Source organism: Salmo trutta, chromosome 18 (genome assembly GCF_901001165.1).
Source record: "Salmo trutta chromosome 18, fSalTru1.1, whole genome shotgun sequence".
NCBI lineage: Eukaryota > Metazoa > Chordata > Actinopteri > Salmoniformes > Salmonidae > Salmo > Salmo trutta.
Genome location: NC_042974.1, coordinates 19,091,750 through 19,109,358, shown reverse-complemented (window position 1 = coordinate 19,109,358; position 17,609 = coordinate 19,091,750). Strand labels below are relative to the sequence as shown.

Here is a 17,609-nt window from a genome sequence, read left to right as displayed (position 1 = left end):
GTGCAGGTTCCGTCCCTCTCTTCGCCCCAACCCGGGCTCGAACCAGGGACCCTTGCACACATCAACAACTGACACCCCACGAAGCATCGTTACCCATCGCGCCACAAAAGCCGCGGCCCTTGCAACGCAAGGGGAAACCCTACTTCAGGTCTCAGAGCGAGTGACGTCACTGATTGAAATGCTATTAGCACGCACCACCGCTAACTACTAGCCATTTCACATCGGTTACACATGGCCGATGTATTCAACCTTTTCTGGCCCACAGTGTTGAGTGTGAATGTTTATCCTTTTAAGCTTGGAAAAGAGACCCTTAAACCCAGACTTGGACCACACACCCTCTCCACCGAATAACAGGGGAAGCAAAATAGTGATTGCTTTGCAACACTTGCCGTTAGCTACTGATTCCTTTCAAACCACTCATTGTTGAATTTGCGATTTCCAATATGTTGTGTAATGTTTAGATCCAATGGCCTATGAGCACCGATACTTTTGGTCTATCCTTTCTCTTCATATGACAAGGATTAAAAAGGATTTGCTAGTAGATTGTCAACGTGATTAATGATGATGACTGCTTGTCTAGCTTGCTAGCTAAGATTTTGAAAGTATAATGTTGACATGATCAGTCCAAACAAAGCTACGGTAGATATAATGTGATTTGAAGTAATTTTATCTGTGGCCAGTGACCTTGAGCCTTCTTGGATGGGCACTTTTAATGTAAATAAACAAGTAACAGTTAGTATCTGGTGTGGCCACCAACTGCATTAAGTACTGCAGTGCATCTCCTCCTCATGGACTGCACTAGATTTGCCAGTTCTTGCTGTAAGATGTTACCCCACTCTTCCACCAAGGCACCTGCAAGTTCCCGGCCCTAGCCTTCACCCTCCGATCCAACAGGTCCAAGACGTGCTGATTGGGATTGAGATCTGGGCTCTTTGCTGGCCATGGCAGAACACTGACATTCCTGTCTTGCAGAAAATCACGCACAGAACGAGCGGTATGGCTCTTGGCATTGTCATGCTGGAGGGTCATGTCAGGATGAGCCTGCAGGAAGTGTACCACATGAGGGAGGAGGATGTCTTCCCTGTAACGCACAGAGTTGAGATTGCCTGCAATGACAACAAGCTCAGTCCGATGATGCTGTAACACACCGCCCCAGACCATGACGGACCCTCCACCTCCAAATCGATCCCGCTACAAAGTACAGGCCTCAGTGTAACGCTCATTCCATCGACGATAAACGTGAATCCGACTATCACCTCTGGTGAGACAAAACCGCGACTCGTCAGTGAAGAGCACTTTTTGTCAGTCCTGTCTGGTCCAGCGATGGTGAGTTTGTGCCCATAGGCGACGTTGTTGTCGGTGATGTCTGGTGAGGACCTGCCTTACAACAGGTCTACAAGCCCTCAGTCCAGCCTCAGTCTGAGCACTGATGAAAGGATTGTGCGTTCCTGTTGTAACTTGGGCAGTTGTTGTTGCCATCCTGTACCTGTCCCGCAGGTGAGATGTTTGGATGTAGCGATCCTGTGCAGGTGTTGTTACGCGTGGTCTGCCACTGCGAGGACGATCAGCTGTCCATCCTGTCTCCCTGTAGCACTGTCTTAGGCGTCTCACAGTATGGACATTGCAATTTATTGCCCTGGCCACATCTGCAGTCCTCATGCCTCCTTGCAGCATGCCTAAGGCACGTTAGATGAGCAGGGACCCTGGGCATCTTTCTTTTGGTGTTTTTCAGAGTCAGTAGAAAGGCCTCTTTAGTGTCCTAAATGTTCATAACTGTGACCTTAATTGCCTACCATCTGTAAGCTGTTAGTGTCTTAACAACCGTTCCACAGGTGCATGTTCATTAATTGTTTATGGTTCATTGAACAAGCATGGGAAACAGTGTTTAAACCCTTTACAATGAAGATCTGTTTAGTTATTTGGATTTTTACGAATTATCTTTGAAAGACAGGGTCCTGAAAAAGGGACGTTTCTTTTTTGCTGAGTTTATATGGCTGCACCCAAGCTTGAACTTTCTAGCTCTCCCTGTAGATGTTGCGGTGACATAGTGTCCCCATGACTGACAGAACACTAAGCCAATCACGGCGCAACTAGAGAAGATTACCAACCCCTACACTCTGTATTTTCCGCTGGCTGCCCCTCCACCACAGAAAGCACTGAGCTAGGCTGAAACACCTGTATTTTGGAGCTGCCTTAAGAAAGCAAAAAAAGAGACGATGCTTGTATGCGGCTTTATTAACTCAATATATGTATTTTACATTGTTTGCAAAATTATATGTGACACGTATTAATGCCAAAATAACATGCAAAACAGGCAAAAATTACAGGTCGGCAACGTGTCTGTCCATTCACCATAAGGTTCAATGGACTTGCATCCACTACTCCTGGTACGTGGAACGTGATGCTTTAGATTTCCAGCCATAATTTCCACCACGACGCCAGAGATGACACCTTTTACCGGTGCCCTGTTCAGAAAATCAAAGCTTTCTACATCATACTCTGATAACTCCCAGAGAAACAGTTTATTTTTGTTCTTGTGATATACAATACATCAACACCATAACACTCCTGGTCACTTTGATTGGCTCCACCTTTCCCAGTACACCCTCCACCCTCTCCTTGACTGCAAATGGATCTCCCAAAATCACATATCTATGAAAAATGACTCCAACAAGAACGAGGCATTATCAAACCGAGTCCTATCTTCATTAACAACTTTAACCCGTTTTGCGCCATTCTTCAATGCTACAGTTTTACACTAATTCCCATAAACTTTCCTCAACGCGCCATCCGACCTCTGCCTTCTTCTTCTTTGGTATTATGGTGGTCCGCAAACAAATGTTATAGATGCATGCAGCCACCTATTGTATTGGCTGTGCATCAGCCTACTATTCTGTAGTATGAATTCATTACACTTTGTGAAAAAAAATTGTCCTACCAACTAACCCTACACCGCTATTCCACTACTTTGGCTGATCCAACACAGGGCCAGCAGCCTGGAAGGACAGGACACTATCGTTCAAAACACCTTGTAACTCTTCTTCAGTAAAATCTCGTACACCCAAGTACATCTCTGCAGCTGCCACCACATCTATCCTCTGTGATCTATGATCCATTCCTATGGTAAAGTTGACAGCAATGGCAATGAACGCTAAAAAAACAACCTTACAGAAGCACGTTATTCCTATCACTTTCCATTGGCCTACTCACCTTGGACCCATCTTCCTCTACTACTCTCTTCACTGCCTCAGCATATGACACCTTCTGCACTACTCTGATCCTGGCAACCTCAACCTGCCTTTCTCTCACCAGACACCTCTGATCTCCAGCACCATGGTTACCCCTACAGTTTATACACAACTTTTTCCACAGAAATTACACATTCCTGTCTCATGTCCTCCTGCACACTTCTCACATCTAGGAATCTCCCTCCTACAACCTGACCACAAGCTTGACACTTAAAACACTGTAATGGGTTTGGGACAAAAGTTCTCAACGGACATCATTACTTGACTTTATTTGGTAAAAACTCTGCATAAAAACTCAGTAGTGCAGACAGTGTCTTCTCAGTTTCACCACTCTCCACCGGGTCTGCGTCACACCAAACGGCGGGCGTCACAGACACTGAGAATCTTTAACTTCATTTGATCCTCCTCAACACTTAACGGCACTCCAGTTATCACTCCTTTCAGCAGCGCCCTGCTCCAGAGAGGAAAGCAAGTCACAGTTCTTGTCCTCAGTCGTGTGATGCGGAGTGCATACTCCCTCTGGATGACAGAAACGCAAAAAATAAAAACGATTCCACTTCGAGTCACCTTCACCGACCTAACATTCCCAAATCTCTTCTCCACCCAACCTGACACCACATATGGATCTGCCAGAAGGCAAGGATCCATTCTCTCCAAAAATCTCATTCCCACTGGGCTAGAATCATCTTTATCATCATGATGAGGCTCAAACTCTGCGGTCTTCACCGCACCTGCTACCACAGTTAATTCATCTCCACTCTGGTCACGTTCAATTTGCTTCTGTAGCGCTTCCAAAAGCTCTGTGTGATCCACCACTCCATATTCACTCAAAACATGTTCCAATTTTCTCATTTTTTTCCAGTCCACCATCTTACCCCCCCCATCATGGCCACACCGGCAGCCATCATTAGGTGGCCTGGTGGTTCCCCTCCGTGGTATTACAGTCATCTACTGGTTTTATACACAAAAGATTGTTTGATAGGTAGCCCAAGATGTTTGTTTTTTAAATGAACAATAAAATATAGAAACAATCCGGCAAGATCACATACAAAACATCACCATATACAAAAAATAAACATGTAGAGAAATACAAGAAAGGTGTATACTACCTGTATACTGCTTTTACAAAGACACTATGGTATTCAAAAGTTATTGTAACCTGAACATAAAAACCTGGTGCATTTTGGTAAATTAAAGCGGCAATCTGCAGTTGCTACATCCACTTTTGGACTTATAATTGAATGATATTAACCCCTTGATTTTTGACGAATATAACTTATAAATGCCTCACGAGTTTAGTTCAATAGTTAAAATGTCGTACCCCATTAAAACCCAACATATAAGCTTGTTTTACTCCAATGTGTGTAAACAAAGTAAATGTAAACAAACCCTATTTAGCCTAAAAACATAGTTAAAACTATCATTTTATATCATGGATGGTCAGTCGCTGCATCCAGTTTTTTTTACCTAAACAATGGCTTGATAATGCTTTGTTAATGTTTCAAATGCTGATTGCGGCTTTAAGGTCTGTGGCATATGAACATAGCATAAGAGGTGATGGTCCGTGACAATGATATAATGCAAAAGCCATCCAGGAGAAAGCATTTCGCTCAATGGCCGCAGCACAAGCCAATATGCATCACATTATCCAAAATAATTAAAGCATCTGAATTTCCTGTGTGCACTTGTGAGTTCTAGTCCTTATTTTTGTCCTTGACCTCCTCATCATCAGTGTACTCAGAGGGTTCCTCTCCAGGTTTCAGAAGTTTGCCAACATAGTCATACTTTTCTGTAAAAGGCAGGAAGAAGTAGAAAAGAGCATTGAGTTCCTGAGACATTCGCTACACACGACACCACAGCTGAGCTCTAGGACATTGTAATCACTAGCCTTAGCCTACAAAGACTGCCTCCCATGTCTGGGTTTCAATTCACAGCACTACTCAATGTAATTGATTGAAAGTGTTCATTTGATGCGAAGGAGTGTTTACGATGTAAACAGCTAACTCTTCTATCGTAGTCAAGTAAAACAACAGAACAAAGAGGTGTTGGCTGAAGCAGAAACAGACTGGACCCCCACGAGGTGCCTCAACAGTTTGCACTACATTCTGTTGAGTGGAGTGTGTGCATGTGATGTTGACCGCAAGAGGTCCATTTCGCTTGAGGTAGAAGTTGAAAATACAGTATCTAAAGTGTTTTGTACCAACTTCTACCAACTCGTCGTTTTAACTCACGGGAGAACTGGGTCTCCCATTCGTTGAGGCTCTCCTGTTGCATGGCATTGAGGTCCGAGAGGTCATCGTGGGTGTCTTTCAGGGCCTCCTTCTCCAGACAGAAAGTGGCCAGGCCCCTGGAGGCATCTTTACCAGCCAACAATCCATATGGACCCACTGGAGAACAACACACACAGAGGAAGAGATTCATTTAAAATGTGATTGTGAATAGACAAACTATTTGTCAAGGTATATACATTTGCTGATGACTACCATTTAAAGCAACAATCAGCCATTGAAAACAAAAGCATAAGCCCGCCCAGCCCGTTTTGGTCAAAATTAGAAGGATGAGGCTGGAGAAATGTAACCACACTCAAATTCATTGACAGAGCTATGGATGCAAATACTGACCATCCATGATATTAAAACTATATAAAACTGTTTTAACCATGTTTACTTACTCCAATGTTTGTAGACAAAGTAAAACAAGCTTCTATTTGGGGTTCTGATGGGTACAACTAAGCACATGAGGCATTTATCAGTTATATTCTTCAAGAACCAAACTTGTATCTCAATCAATGGATTAATATAATGCATTTAAAAGTCCAAAAATGGAGGTAGCAATTACAAATTGCCCCTTTAATGAAACAAGTATGCACTGTTTCTTAAATTTGGTGAAAATAAAGTTAAACTTCCACCCTCCAACAGACATACCTTACTCTATTCTAAGATCAGATGGTTTCAAAGATAGCCCAACAACAAGCCCTCTATTCTCGATGTTGAGACTGAAAGATAAGATAGCCTGAATTCTTGGAATGAGAGTCAGCCAGTAGGCCTATTATTGCTCTTCAATAGGCCTTAACAAGCCTTACTTTGTGCAACTATCTGGTCTGGCTGAATTGAACATTAAACCTCAAGCTATTTGTTCTGAATTGACATGAAGAGAACTGAGGCACACCTCAAAAGCGAGGAACATCAATAAGATAAATAGTTTACCCTATTATACAGACTGAGAATATATGCAACTTCTACATATTTTCAGTGAGGGTGTTCCTCAGGAGGGCTTGCGTAATAGCGTAGGGCATGATTAATCAACTCCGTGAGAGGTTACAACATGCCAACTCTTGAACACTCCAGTTGCCGCGTGTGTAGCCGCATCTCCGCCAGAGGGCTCTGTTGTTCCGTTTCTGATTACCCGGAATAACGACGTCAGAAAGAACTACGCCCGCCAGCGGTCTCTTGAGGCTACAGCTCGCGTGTTGTGAAATTCGATCGCGGGCAATGATTAATGAAGAAGAAGGGGGTGTGGCGTTTTACAATGGTGGTACTAGTTATACACATACTCAATAGACACAAAGTAAGACACGTATGTATTAAGTTTACTGAGCAAGCCACTTGGCTACTGTTGCGCCAACCATTCCTTTGAGCATAAATAACAAATGTAAATAGCCTACAACTTCTTTTACCTGGCCCGTATAATTTCTTTCCTGTGGTTACATCAAACACCTTTGAATTGACAGCCATGAGAATTCTTCGATTTTGAAGCCCATCGTACGGTTGCAGCTCCGCTAAAGTGAAATCTCTGTTCTTGAGTTTAGGCAGAGGTTCCTCAACCTCGCCCATATCTGCAGGCTTGTCTCCGCAGAAGATTCTGAGTAAAATAAATATGCAGAGGCCAAGCAGACTCAAATTCAACGGGGACGTGAACATTTCTTGCAAAATTCCTGAAGAAGATTCCTCGGCTGTCTCTGTATCAGCCATGTTTGTTTCTCTATGCTTGGGTGGGACTGTAGGCTACGTACCAAAGATGACTTATTATAAGGTTTCCCCTTTCATCTGTGGCTGACTGGTGACTGTACTGGGACATGAGGTTTATCGAGGGTGTGTGTCAATGCACCAATCACAGAGGCCAAAAATGAACTCTTATGCAGTTTTGACCAATGGGCTTTGTGTTTTGAAAATGTATTACATCAATTTGATGCCTTTAACAATCATGTCTATTTTATCAATATAAAATGTTCTGTGCATACATTAATTCAGATCAGAATTTTGGTAGCAAATATGACCTTAAAATTAATTGAATACTGACAATCTGGCGACGTTGTCTAGCTAAACTCGTGCCAGAAACATGTCATCGGGTTTAACAGGCGTCTCGCGCCAAAACTGCGCATGTGCGGCGGTCAAATCAAAGTCACTCATTCGATATAAAGTTATTTGACGAACATGAAAACGTGTCAGTTTGTCACTTTCACGGGGTTGGAGTAATAACATATTCAAATACATAAGACATTGGCTCGAATTTAGGTTGTGCCTTTAGAATTTGAGAAAATTAACAACTACAGAAATTCTTTCACCTCAGCCTTCTCAAACCCCGGCCAGGTCTGGTCTGCTTGGTCTGTTTGCAAGCGTTCATGGAAGTCTCACGATGTTGCTCCTCTGGGTTTAAAAACTCTGTGTCCTTTTGTTGGTTGCGTTCATGCCGACTAGAAGGGCAGGCGTTGCATTGCATCAACCAATGGTTTAGTGTCACGTCATTGACTGTGCAGTCGGGCATCAGATTGCTGTAGCATATGATTTGGTTAGCTGATATGTTAAATACCTATCCAGGCGTTCTACAATTTGGCATGTATCTGTAATGTAGTTGGCAGGAACTCAACCCCTATGTTCAGAGGTAATCTCAGACACCCACAATTAAAAAGTCACATCATATGCTCAATTAAATTCTGGGAGAATATGTAGTTATAAAATGCACTAAGGACACTAGGAGGTCTCCACCCCTCTAAAGGGAAACGCAAGAAGTTTTGGACAAGTCTATGGGCGAAATGTACCCACCCCTTCCGAAATTTGAAAGATGCGAGCACCTGCGAAATCGTGATTTGACCAAATGATCAATAATGAAAAATAAGCATACTAGAACAAGTTCCTCGTTAGCCGTAGCATCCCACAGTCTTTCGTCAGATGCTACTTACTACCATGTGTTTGTGCATCTGTCCACAAGAGATGGTTCAGTGAGAGGTAAACTGTCTCTGGCAGCCAAAACAGCCGGATACTCCATCTAAACGTGATTTGATTCTCAATCGTGACACGGTTCTAGAAACATAAGGCCCGCTACTTACATATCACATCAAAATAATTTCACAAATGCAAAATATCCACTTACTGTACACTGTTTTACCACAGTTGCAGCCAATAGTATTTTTCAGTTACAACACTTTTCTGGCGTCCATGTTCGGGACGCTAGATATCTAATTAGAACAGGTGATCTCTCTCTTCCATAAACAAGAAGAGTGATGCCTTGTCACCCCAAAAAATATTTATTTTTGATATGAAAGTAATGTTCCAAAAGGTTTTAAAACCGTATCGCAAGCAACATTTTTTATGTGTGGACAGAGAGTCAGGACTTTCGTACACTGGTCGCACCGTTGTCAACGCTTGGTGTGGGAACCCAAGGCCAGAATGGCCCCTTGGATTCGCAAGAGCTAGTCTGATTGGCAACTGACTGTAATGTATTAATCTTGGACACGCAGAACTAATATCTTGCATAATTGCGTTAGATCCTCGGTTAATGCTACTACCTTTTATGTTACGTGCATCTGTCCAAGAGAGATTAGTAGTGTATAATCATCTTCATTACCTTTTTTAGTCACTTAAATGTGCTTCACATCAAACATGACTGTTCCAGAATCTTGTCTCATTGTTATTTCGTATATACAGTTGAAGTCGGAAGTTTACATACACCTTAGCCAAATACATTTAAACTCAGTTTTTCACAATTCCAGACATTTAATCTTAGTAAAAATTACCTGTCTTAGGTCAGTTAGGATCACCACTTTATTTTAAGAATGTGAAATGTCAGAAAAATAGTAGAGAATGATTTATTTCACCTTTCATTTCTTTCATCACATTCCCAGTGGGTCAGAAGTTTACATGCACTCAATTAGTATTTGGTAGCATTGCCTTTAAATTGTTTAACTGGGTCAAACGTTTTGGGTAGCCTTCCACAAGTTTCCCACAACAAGTTGGGTGAATTATGGCCCATTCGTCCTGACAGAGCTGGTATAACTGAGTCAGGTTTGTAGGCCGACTTGCTCGCACACACTTTTTCAATTCTGCCCACAAATTTTCTATAGGATTGAGGTCAGGGCTTTGTGATGGCCACTCCAATACCTTGACTTTCTTGTCCTAAACCCATTTTGCCACAACTTTGGAAGTATGCTTGGGGTCATTGTCCATTTGGAAGACCCATTTGCGACCAAGCTTTAACTTCTTGACTGATGTCTTGAAATGTTTCTTCAATATATCCACATATTTTACATCCTCATGATGCCATCTATTTTGTGAAGTGCACCAGTCATGCCTGCAGCAAAGCACCCCCACAACATGATGCTGCCACCCCCGTGCTTCACAGATGGGATGGTGTTCTTCGGCTTGCAAGCCTCCCCCTTTTTCCACCAAACATAACGATGGTTATTACGGCCAAACAGTTCTATTTTTGTTTCATCATTCTTCCAAAAAGGACAATCTTTGTCCCCAAATGCAGTTGCAAACCGTAGTCTGGTTTTTTTTTATGGCGGTTTTGGAGCAGTGGCTTCTTCCTTGCTGAGCGGCCTTTCAGGTTATGCCGATATAGGACTCGTTTTACTGTGGATATAGATACTTTTGTACCTGTTTCCTCCAGCATCTTCACAAGGTCCTTTGCTGTTTTTCTGGGATTGAATGGCACTTCTCGCACCAAAGTACGTTAATCTCTAGGAGACAGAACGCGTCTCCTTCCTGAGCGGTATGACGGCTGCGTGGTCCATGGTGTTTATACTTGCGTACTATTGTTTGTACAGATGAACATGGTACCTTCAGGCGTTTGGAAATTGCTCCCATGGATGAACCAGACTTGTGAAGGTCTACAATTTTTTTTCTGGGGTCTTGGCTGATTTCTTTCGATTTTCCCATGATGTCAAGCAAAGAGGCACTGAGTTTGAAGGTAAGCCTTGAAATACATCCACAGGTACACCTCCAATTGACTCAAATGATGTCAATTAGCCTATCAGAAGCTTCTAAAGCCATGACATCATTTTCTGGAATTTTCCAAGCTGTTTAAAGGCACTTAGTGTATGTAAACTTCTGACCCACTGTGATTGTGATACAGTGAATTATAAGTGAAATAATCTGTCTGTAAACAATTGTTGGAAAAATTACTTGTGTCATGCACAAAGTAGATGTCCTAACCGACTTGCCAAAACTATAGTTTGTTAACAAGAAATTTGTGGTGTGGTTGAAAAACGAGTTTTAATGACTCTAACCTAAGTGTATGTAAACTTCCGACTTCAACTGTATCTGCACAGTAAACTGGATAGGCCTCCAAGCTCATTAGAGAATAATGCAATGGTTTCAAAAATATTTTTATACTATATATATATATATATATATATATATATCACTGTACACATAAATACAGTACATTACAGCACATATACAATACGAAATAAATAAAGGGAAATAAATATGAAAAATGTGTACATTCTATCTTGGCCTAGCTACAGAACCCACAAGCCATGTCAAAAGTGCATCTCAACCATTATTCACCTAATATGAGAAAGCTACTGAAGGACTCGCCACACTTGGACCCAACCACACAACTGGTGAATGAGATTACTGCAGGGCAGACATGTTCTGCTTCACTTCTCCTGGATCAGCGAGAGAACACTGCAGGACATTGCCTCTCATTCCACTTCTGCTTTTGGGAGAGGGAGTGATCTGAAAGATACAGTAGAATTAGATTTTTTTATGTTCCTCAGCTCAAAATTCTAAGAAAAATACTTGACAAGGCTGCCACTGACAGGTTCATTCAAAACTTTTTCAAAGCTAGTCAGTACCAACGACATATGGATTTTACACACCTTGATATATACTTTGCATCTCTCTAAGAGAATCTTCCATTTCATCGCCGTTCGCTCATCCTCTGTTAAACTCACAAACTCCTCGGGCTGCAACAAAAGAGGGCAGAGCTGTCAACCATGGTTGCACATTAGGGCAGTTGCACAAATCCAGGATAAGCCCACTTATTATATATTGTATTTCCACTCACATTGCATCCCAGAGTCTTCTCTGCGACAGTGCCGTTCAGGGAGCAGGACTGCAGGGTTCCTGTGTGGTCTGTCACATCCACCAGAAGATCAAACCCTGTGGTCACAGTCAGAGGCTGGTCTCCCCCAGGGCAGGATGTGTTGGAGCAGCTCTGAATCTCCTCATTCACCTGGTACCTGCACTTGGAACTGAGCAGAGAGGAGACCAGCACCAATATGTACATCAGGAAAAAGAAAGGGTGCTAATGTAGTTAAGTTTCAATGAGATGAAATGTGTAGTCAGAAAATGTGGGATTTGCTGAGAAATGATGAATTCAATAATCATGTGTTGAAGTATATCCACTGTTTAAACTTACCACCTGCTTCTGATGACTTTGGAGACAGAGGTGTCTAGATCTAGTTTGGAGATGAAGCTGTAGGTGATTCCACAGAACACCTCCGGGTTCTCCTGGGCTTTGAGTTTGAGCTGGCTCACTGTGTACACATCACTGATAGAATCCACTGGAGAGAGGAGAACAGTGGCATCAATAACAGAGAATCATACATGTAGGACTAACCAAAGATGATCTATTATTGAGACTCTTGTCCCCCTTGCCCATTTTAAATATTTATTGGAGGATTTTAATTTTGTATTGCTTGTAACTGTTTCGGGTAATGCAAGTTCTTGTGCTGTTAGGGGAATAACCTATGTGTAAATGTAATCTGTTGCTGAATTTTTTTGTGTTATCTGTGATCGCTTTGTTTGTCTTGTGTAGCTTCTTAATCATTGTACCTAAATTGTATGTGTAAACATGTATACACAGAGCCCAGCTGTAAAAGAGACCTTGGTCTCAGTCTGTGTTCCTTGTTGAAATAGTTATAATAATAATAATTATAATTATATTGACATGATAGTCGAGTGACTGCTCTATATGCAAAATCCGGGGAACTTTCAATAAATTCCATGGTTTTCCAGAAATCCTGGTTGGAGGATACCGGCTCTCCTGCCTATTCCCTCCTGATATCTGGGAATGATCCAACCGGGATTTTGGGAAAACCAGGACATTTATTGGACGTTCCTGGAATTTTGCAACCCTACCGCTCTAAAAATGGAAGCACATGTCCTCAAAGATGGAAGGCACGTGGTAGGAAGTGAGATCAGGTGTGGCCATTCTAGCCAATGAGAGGGCAGATACGCATGTGAACAACAGGCAACACTCCGATATAAAGTAGTTTTTTTCAGAAGTTGCCGAAATTCCACGTGCGTCCACCTATATCAGTGTGCATTCGTACCAACCTAACCATTACCAAACTTCTATTAGATCAAATAAACCTTACGTAGCAAATTAGCAATTCCGTTTTTTGTTGACCAAATTTGACATTCTTTCATTGAAAATTCCTCACTTCATGGTCTTATTTTCATTAGATTTTGGGTGGAGTAAACTTTCTTGCTTTGCCTCTTCCTCTCTGGCCTAACTCATTAGGGCTCCTGAGTTGCGCAGCGGTGTAAGGCACCGCATCTCAGTGCAAGAGGCATCTCTACAGTCCCTGGTTCGATTCCAGGCTGTATCACATCCGGCCGTGATTGGGAGTCCCATAAGGCAGTGCACAATTGGTCCAGGTTTGGCCAGGGTAGGCCGTCATTCTAAATAAGAATTTGTTCTTAACTGACTTGCCTAGTTAAATAAAAAAGCAATTTTTTAAATGTGCAAAGTCTCAATTGTATGATAATACTGCAGTCATGGTTGTTACCTACCAGGCACATCTCCAGGCCTGTCATCCTCATCCAACACACCAGACTCAGAAACCTCTTTGGCATAGCTGAACAGAAGGCTGGCTTCCTTTGTATCTTATGTATCTCAAAACAGAATCACATTAATTACAGCATAAGGTACTGTATTAATAATGTGAAAATTAAGATATTCTATTTGAAAAACAATTGTCTACTGTGTCTCAATGCATAAAAGGAGACTGTGTTGTAAACAGATGTGATCAATCCAAATAAAGTGATATCCTTACCCGGGTTGACAGTGATTATGGTTTTAGAATTGACTGTAGCTGTCATGCAGTTCCGGAAGCTGTCAAAACCAATCCTGGCATCCGAGATAAAGAGCACTTAAAGTACACAGAAAAGTCTTATTCAGTCAATGACATTTTAAAACAAACACAAAATCTCACATTTCCATTTCACAAAGAATTAGAGCCCATTGTATACCAACCTGTTTCTCTTGGTATCAGAGTCTGAACTAGCTGAATGGCCTCTCTGTCCCAGCTGTGTGATACAGAGGTTATGTTTACTCAGGGGAGAGGATGGGGATATTGAAGACATGTGGGGTACAGTGGTACAATTCCTACCATACTAAGGGAAAAGAGGTGACAGAATCATCAAAGAGCTTCACTTCTAGCCTCTGCCCTTTGCGTCCGTCCGCCGTGGTGAAAAACTTTGGCTCTGCAATCTGGAGGGCAGAAATAGTGGTTTGGAAATGCTTTTAGCTTTTCCAATACATATGGTACTTATGCCACTGGACATGTGAAAATAGGACCTAGTTTGTGGCTCCTATATTAATAGATACAACTACATAATGATAGTCCAAAGTCACACTAGTACCGGATACTACCCTCCTCAAGACCTACTTTACTCTATGCACTCTCAGATCTTACCGACCGAACGGCGGCGAGTATGTTAATGACGGTCCTGTCCAGGCTCTGTCCGTTGGCCACGATGTCTCCCAGAGAGTAGAAGTCCCTGGAGTCCTTCACAGGCAGGTGGAGCAGAGGCAGCAGCCTGTTCATCGTCTCTATGTCAGAGCATATTGATAGCTGGGAGTGAGCTTCACTCACCAGCAACCTGTAGAAGCTGAAACAGAGAAATTGGTTTTGTTACTTTTATTACTAGAGTATAGTCATGTTTAAAAAGAGAACTAACCACTCAGTACACCGTACCTGGGAGTTGAGGGGCAGAATCTATCCTCTTTCTCAGGATCTTTGGTAGCAACTAAAGGATTTTCTATAATAACTGAAGGGGGTAAAATACAGATAAATGACTGTAATTATCAAAAAGACGGACACATTGTTTCTACATGATGTATTATTTTATATCTTCATAGAATTGAATTGAATGCATAATCTTACCACAGTCTCCTATGCGGAAGCTGTTAGAGAGCCCATTGATGTATCCATCGTTGCCCCACGAGGATACATTAATGAAATAGTCTGGTGAGTCCTTGATTGTGAAGCCGAAAGTGAATCTGTCAAAACCAATACCTGAAATGACAGAGTTCAGTTCAGAAACCTGCCAGTAGAGCGTTCTAGTGAGCAAGCCATAAACTTGAGCACAGTAGGCTACAGCATAGGCATGCCTTGGGGATAAGTCTATGTTTTGGGAGGACAGAGGCAGGAGGCCTCAGTGGACAGCAGGCTATCACTGAATTTGATAACAGTGATACTACATGAATACTTGGAAGTTGTATTTAGACTATTTGATGCCAGTATGCACCAATATTAAATGATGGGGGAAATATAATGAAATTGAATCCTCAACTTTTCCTGTCTGGAAAGCTTTTGACATCAGTTTTTCCAATGATGACTCCAGCCACTCTCTGAAAAACAGAATAGATATTTCAACATTTTGTACGCTTCAAACCAATTTAGCCTAATCAATACAACAGTCACGATTCAAAATGATTGTTGTGGTCTTGACAGTTTATTTCACTTCAAGATATCAAATTGGTTGAAACATTTTTTTCAAGACTGTGTATCCACCCAGAAGTTAGGTTACTGTAACAATTGTATCATATCACATGACTCACCGGATGTGTTGTATTTGGATGTAAATCAGAAATGGCAACAAAGTCCTTAGCTTGCCTGCTGTATGCCATTTTCCAAATGTTTATCTAGTTCTAAGGTCTAAGTTGCTGAAATAAAATGAATAGAAAACACACGTGTCAGATATTCTACCTGTGTGAGTTAGTAAATGGGTTCCACCAATTCACTGCCTTTTGAGAAGTGTAACTTGGGCAAAACAAACTTTTGATTTGACCTAATTTTAACATTGTCATAAAGAGAAAATGTTCAACTTCATAAAAAACATGTTTTCCCATCTCAAGAGGATAAATACAAAAATAGTAAAACTACAGTAAGTGCCAAATAAAGTAACACGGTTGACCATAACACAGTTGACCATAACAGGGTTGACCGTAACAGGGTTGACCGTACCAGGGTTGACCGTACCAGGGTTGATCATAACAGGGTTGACCGTAACAGGATAGTCAATTTATTTTTTAGATCAGCCATGAATCCCCTTGTGACAGGGAGAATGGACTCATGTTGTGTGCAACAGGGAGTGACAATTGAATGCAAGCTTAAAAAATTATAATTGTTAAAACATTACATTTCTAGCCTGGCTATGGGTAACAGGGTTGACTGTTATGCTCAACCCGCTCAGTTTTCCACCACAAAACACCCAAATTTGACATAGAATAGAACCAGCACACCTGCTTTTACTCTATGATTTAACTATTAGATGTTCAATGTTTCTTTAAAAAAAATACTTTAAAAGTACTAGTTTCATGAGAGAGTTCAGTTCATGAAACAGAGTTGACCTTAAAATGAGGGACTGACGTAAATGAATCACTAATTACATTAAATAAATAATAATCTTCAGAAATGACTTTGTCAAAGCAACAAAATAACTAGGGCTTTAAAATGATGGTGTAATTTGGGAGAAATGTTAGGATTAAATGGGTTAAAATCTTCCTAGAAGAGACATGGTTGACAGAAGGCATGTCAAAATGCAGAATTTGGGCATTTTAGCAAGCCTTTATTCATATTAAAAATGTAATTGATTGAATTGTACATGTGGTCTATTTTAAATGGCATTTCAATTTATATAACAGGCTTTTAAATTCAATATTGGTGCACAATTTTTTATTAAAATATCACCAGACGCAAGAGGTACTCTTTTAGTGGAACAATAAACATTGGCAACGTAACTTTTTTGGGCTAGCTAGCTAACTACTCTGGCGACCCTCTGCTTCCTGCCAGACTATCTGCCACGACCCACCTTGCTAACTAAAATCCAGGTAAGGCAAAACTATTTTCTCTAAGGTCAGAATAACAAACGATGTCAAATAAAATGCCGGTAATAGATACAAAGCAAGTGAGGCCTACTGTTAGTATTTGTTAGAAAAGCCATTGAGATTACCTGGTTGCGTTTGCCTCAGGAGTTAGTTCAGTGAATTTCGCGGGGGGGGGGGAGCCCGCGATGCTTTGGTTCACCCGTCCACCGCACGCGGCCCTTGTGGATGGATGATAGACTAGAAGCAGTTTGAAATGATACAGTAGCCTTGTTGTTTTTGCAGCGCTGTTTACGGTTAAAGTGTCCGTTTTGGTGGCGGGGGGTGAATAATACTGTATGGTCTAAGAGGCTAATATTCCTGTCTCATCTGCATTGAGAGAGCATCGTTTTGGATTTCCTCTTGTTCGTTAAGACAGGCAGCCTAACGGTAAGAGCGTTGAGACAGTAACAAAAAGGGCACTGGTTCGAATACCGAGCCGACACGTGAAAAATACGTTGATGTACCCTTGAGCAAGGCTCTTAACTCTAATTTGCTCCAGGTCCCTTATTACAATGGCTGACCCCGTAAAACAGCTATCGGGTGTGTATGTGACAATAAAACATACATATATTTATTTTTTGGGGGCTCTAGTGCATAATTCTGGTGGGGTGCATAATTCTGTATGGTCTATGCTGATATTCTTGTCTGATCTGCATTGAGAGAGCCTCATGTTTCATAGCTTTTTCAATTCTACATCATCTGCTTTTTTTATTGCAGGGCTAATATGATGACTGTTCCTGGCACACACCTTCCTGTATTGTTCTTCTCCAACTCCCCCCTGTCTTGGCAATAGTAAAAAAAAAGATCAATATTTATCAACAGCATCTGAGGATTTCTCACCTGTCATTGGGAGGTTTTATGACTTGTGGTTGAGGATGATTAAATTCCCTCTGCTATTGACGATTTACTGACCTGGTCCTAGACATGGACAATAGGTCTACGGCAGTAGCCTGTTACTTCCAGACCCTCTTGAGT

General features: G+C 41.6%; 2 protein-coding genes across 2 annotated transcripts; both read right to left on the bottom strand.

Annotated features, from left to right (window-relative positions):
* Nucleotides 1–2,500: 2,500 nt before the first annotated feature.
* Nucleotides 2,501–7,264, bottom strand: LOC115152940 (membrane-associated progesterone receptor component 1). The gene is made up of 3 exons (XM_029697880.1): nucleotides 6,925–7,264; nucleotides 5,480–5,635; nucleotides 2,501–5,037 (listed from the first exon to the last, which is right to left on the bottom strand). Exons 1-3 carry the CDS (start codon nucleotides 7,217–7,219, stop codon nucleotides 4,943–4,945), a joined length of 546 nt encoding a protein of 181 aa, XP_029553740.1. The 5' UTR covers nucleotides 7,220–7,264; the 3' UTR covers nucleotides 2,501–4,942.
* Nucleotides 7,265–10,926: 3,662 nt separating this feature from the next.
* meiob (meiosis specific with OB-fold) lies at nucleotides 10,927–17,119 on the bottom strand. Its single transcript, XM_029697879.1, has 14 exons — nucleotides 16,721–17,119; nucleotides 15,327–15,431; nucleotides 15,059–15,116; nucleotides 14,650–14,781; nucleotides 14,461–14,533; nucleotides 14,179–14,374; nucleotides 13,873–13,973; nucleotides 13,737–13,789; nucleotides 13,537–13,632; nucleotides 13,274–13,366; nucleotides 11,895–12,039; nucleotides 11,541–11,727; nucleotides 11,353–11,439; nucleotides 10,927–11,209 (listed from the first exon to the last, which is right to left on the bottom strand). Exons 2-14 carry the CDS (start codon nucleotides 15,393–15,395, stop codon nucleotides 11,105–11,107), a joined length of 1,395 nt encoding a protein of 464 aa, XP_029553739.1. The 5' UTR covers nucleotides 15,396–15,431; nucleotides 16,721–17,119; the 3' UTR covers nucleotides 10,927–11,104.
* Nucleotides 17,120–17,609: the final 490 nt, after the last annotated feature.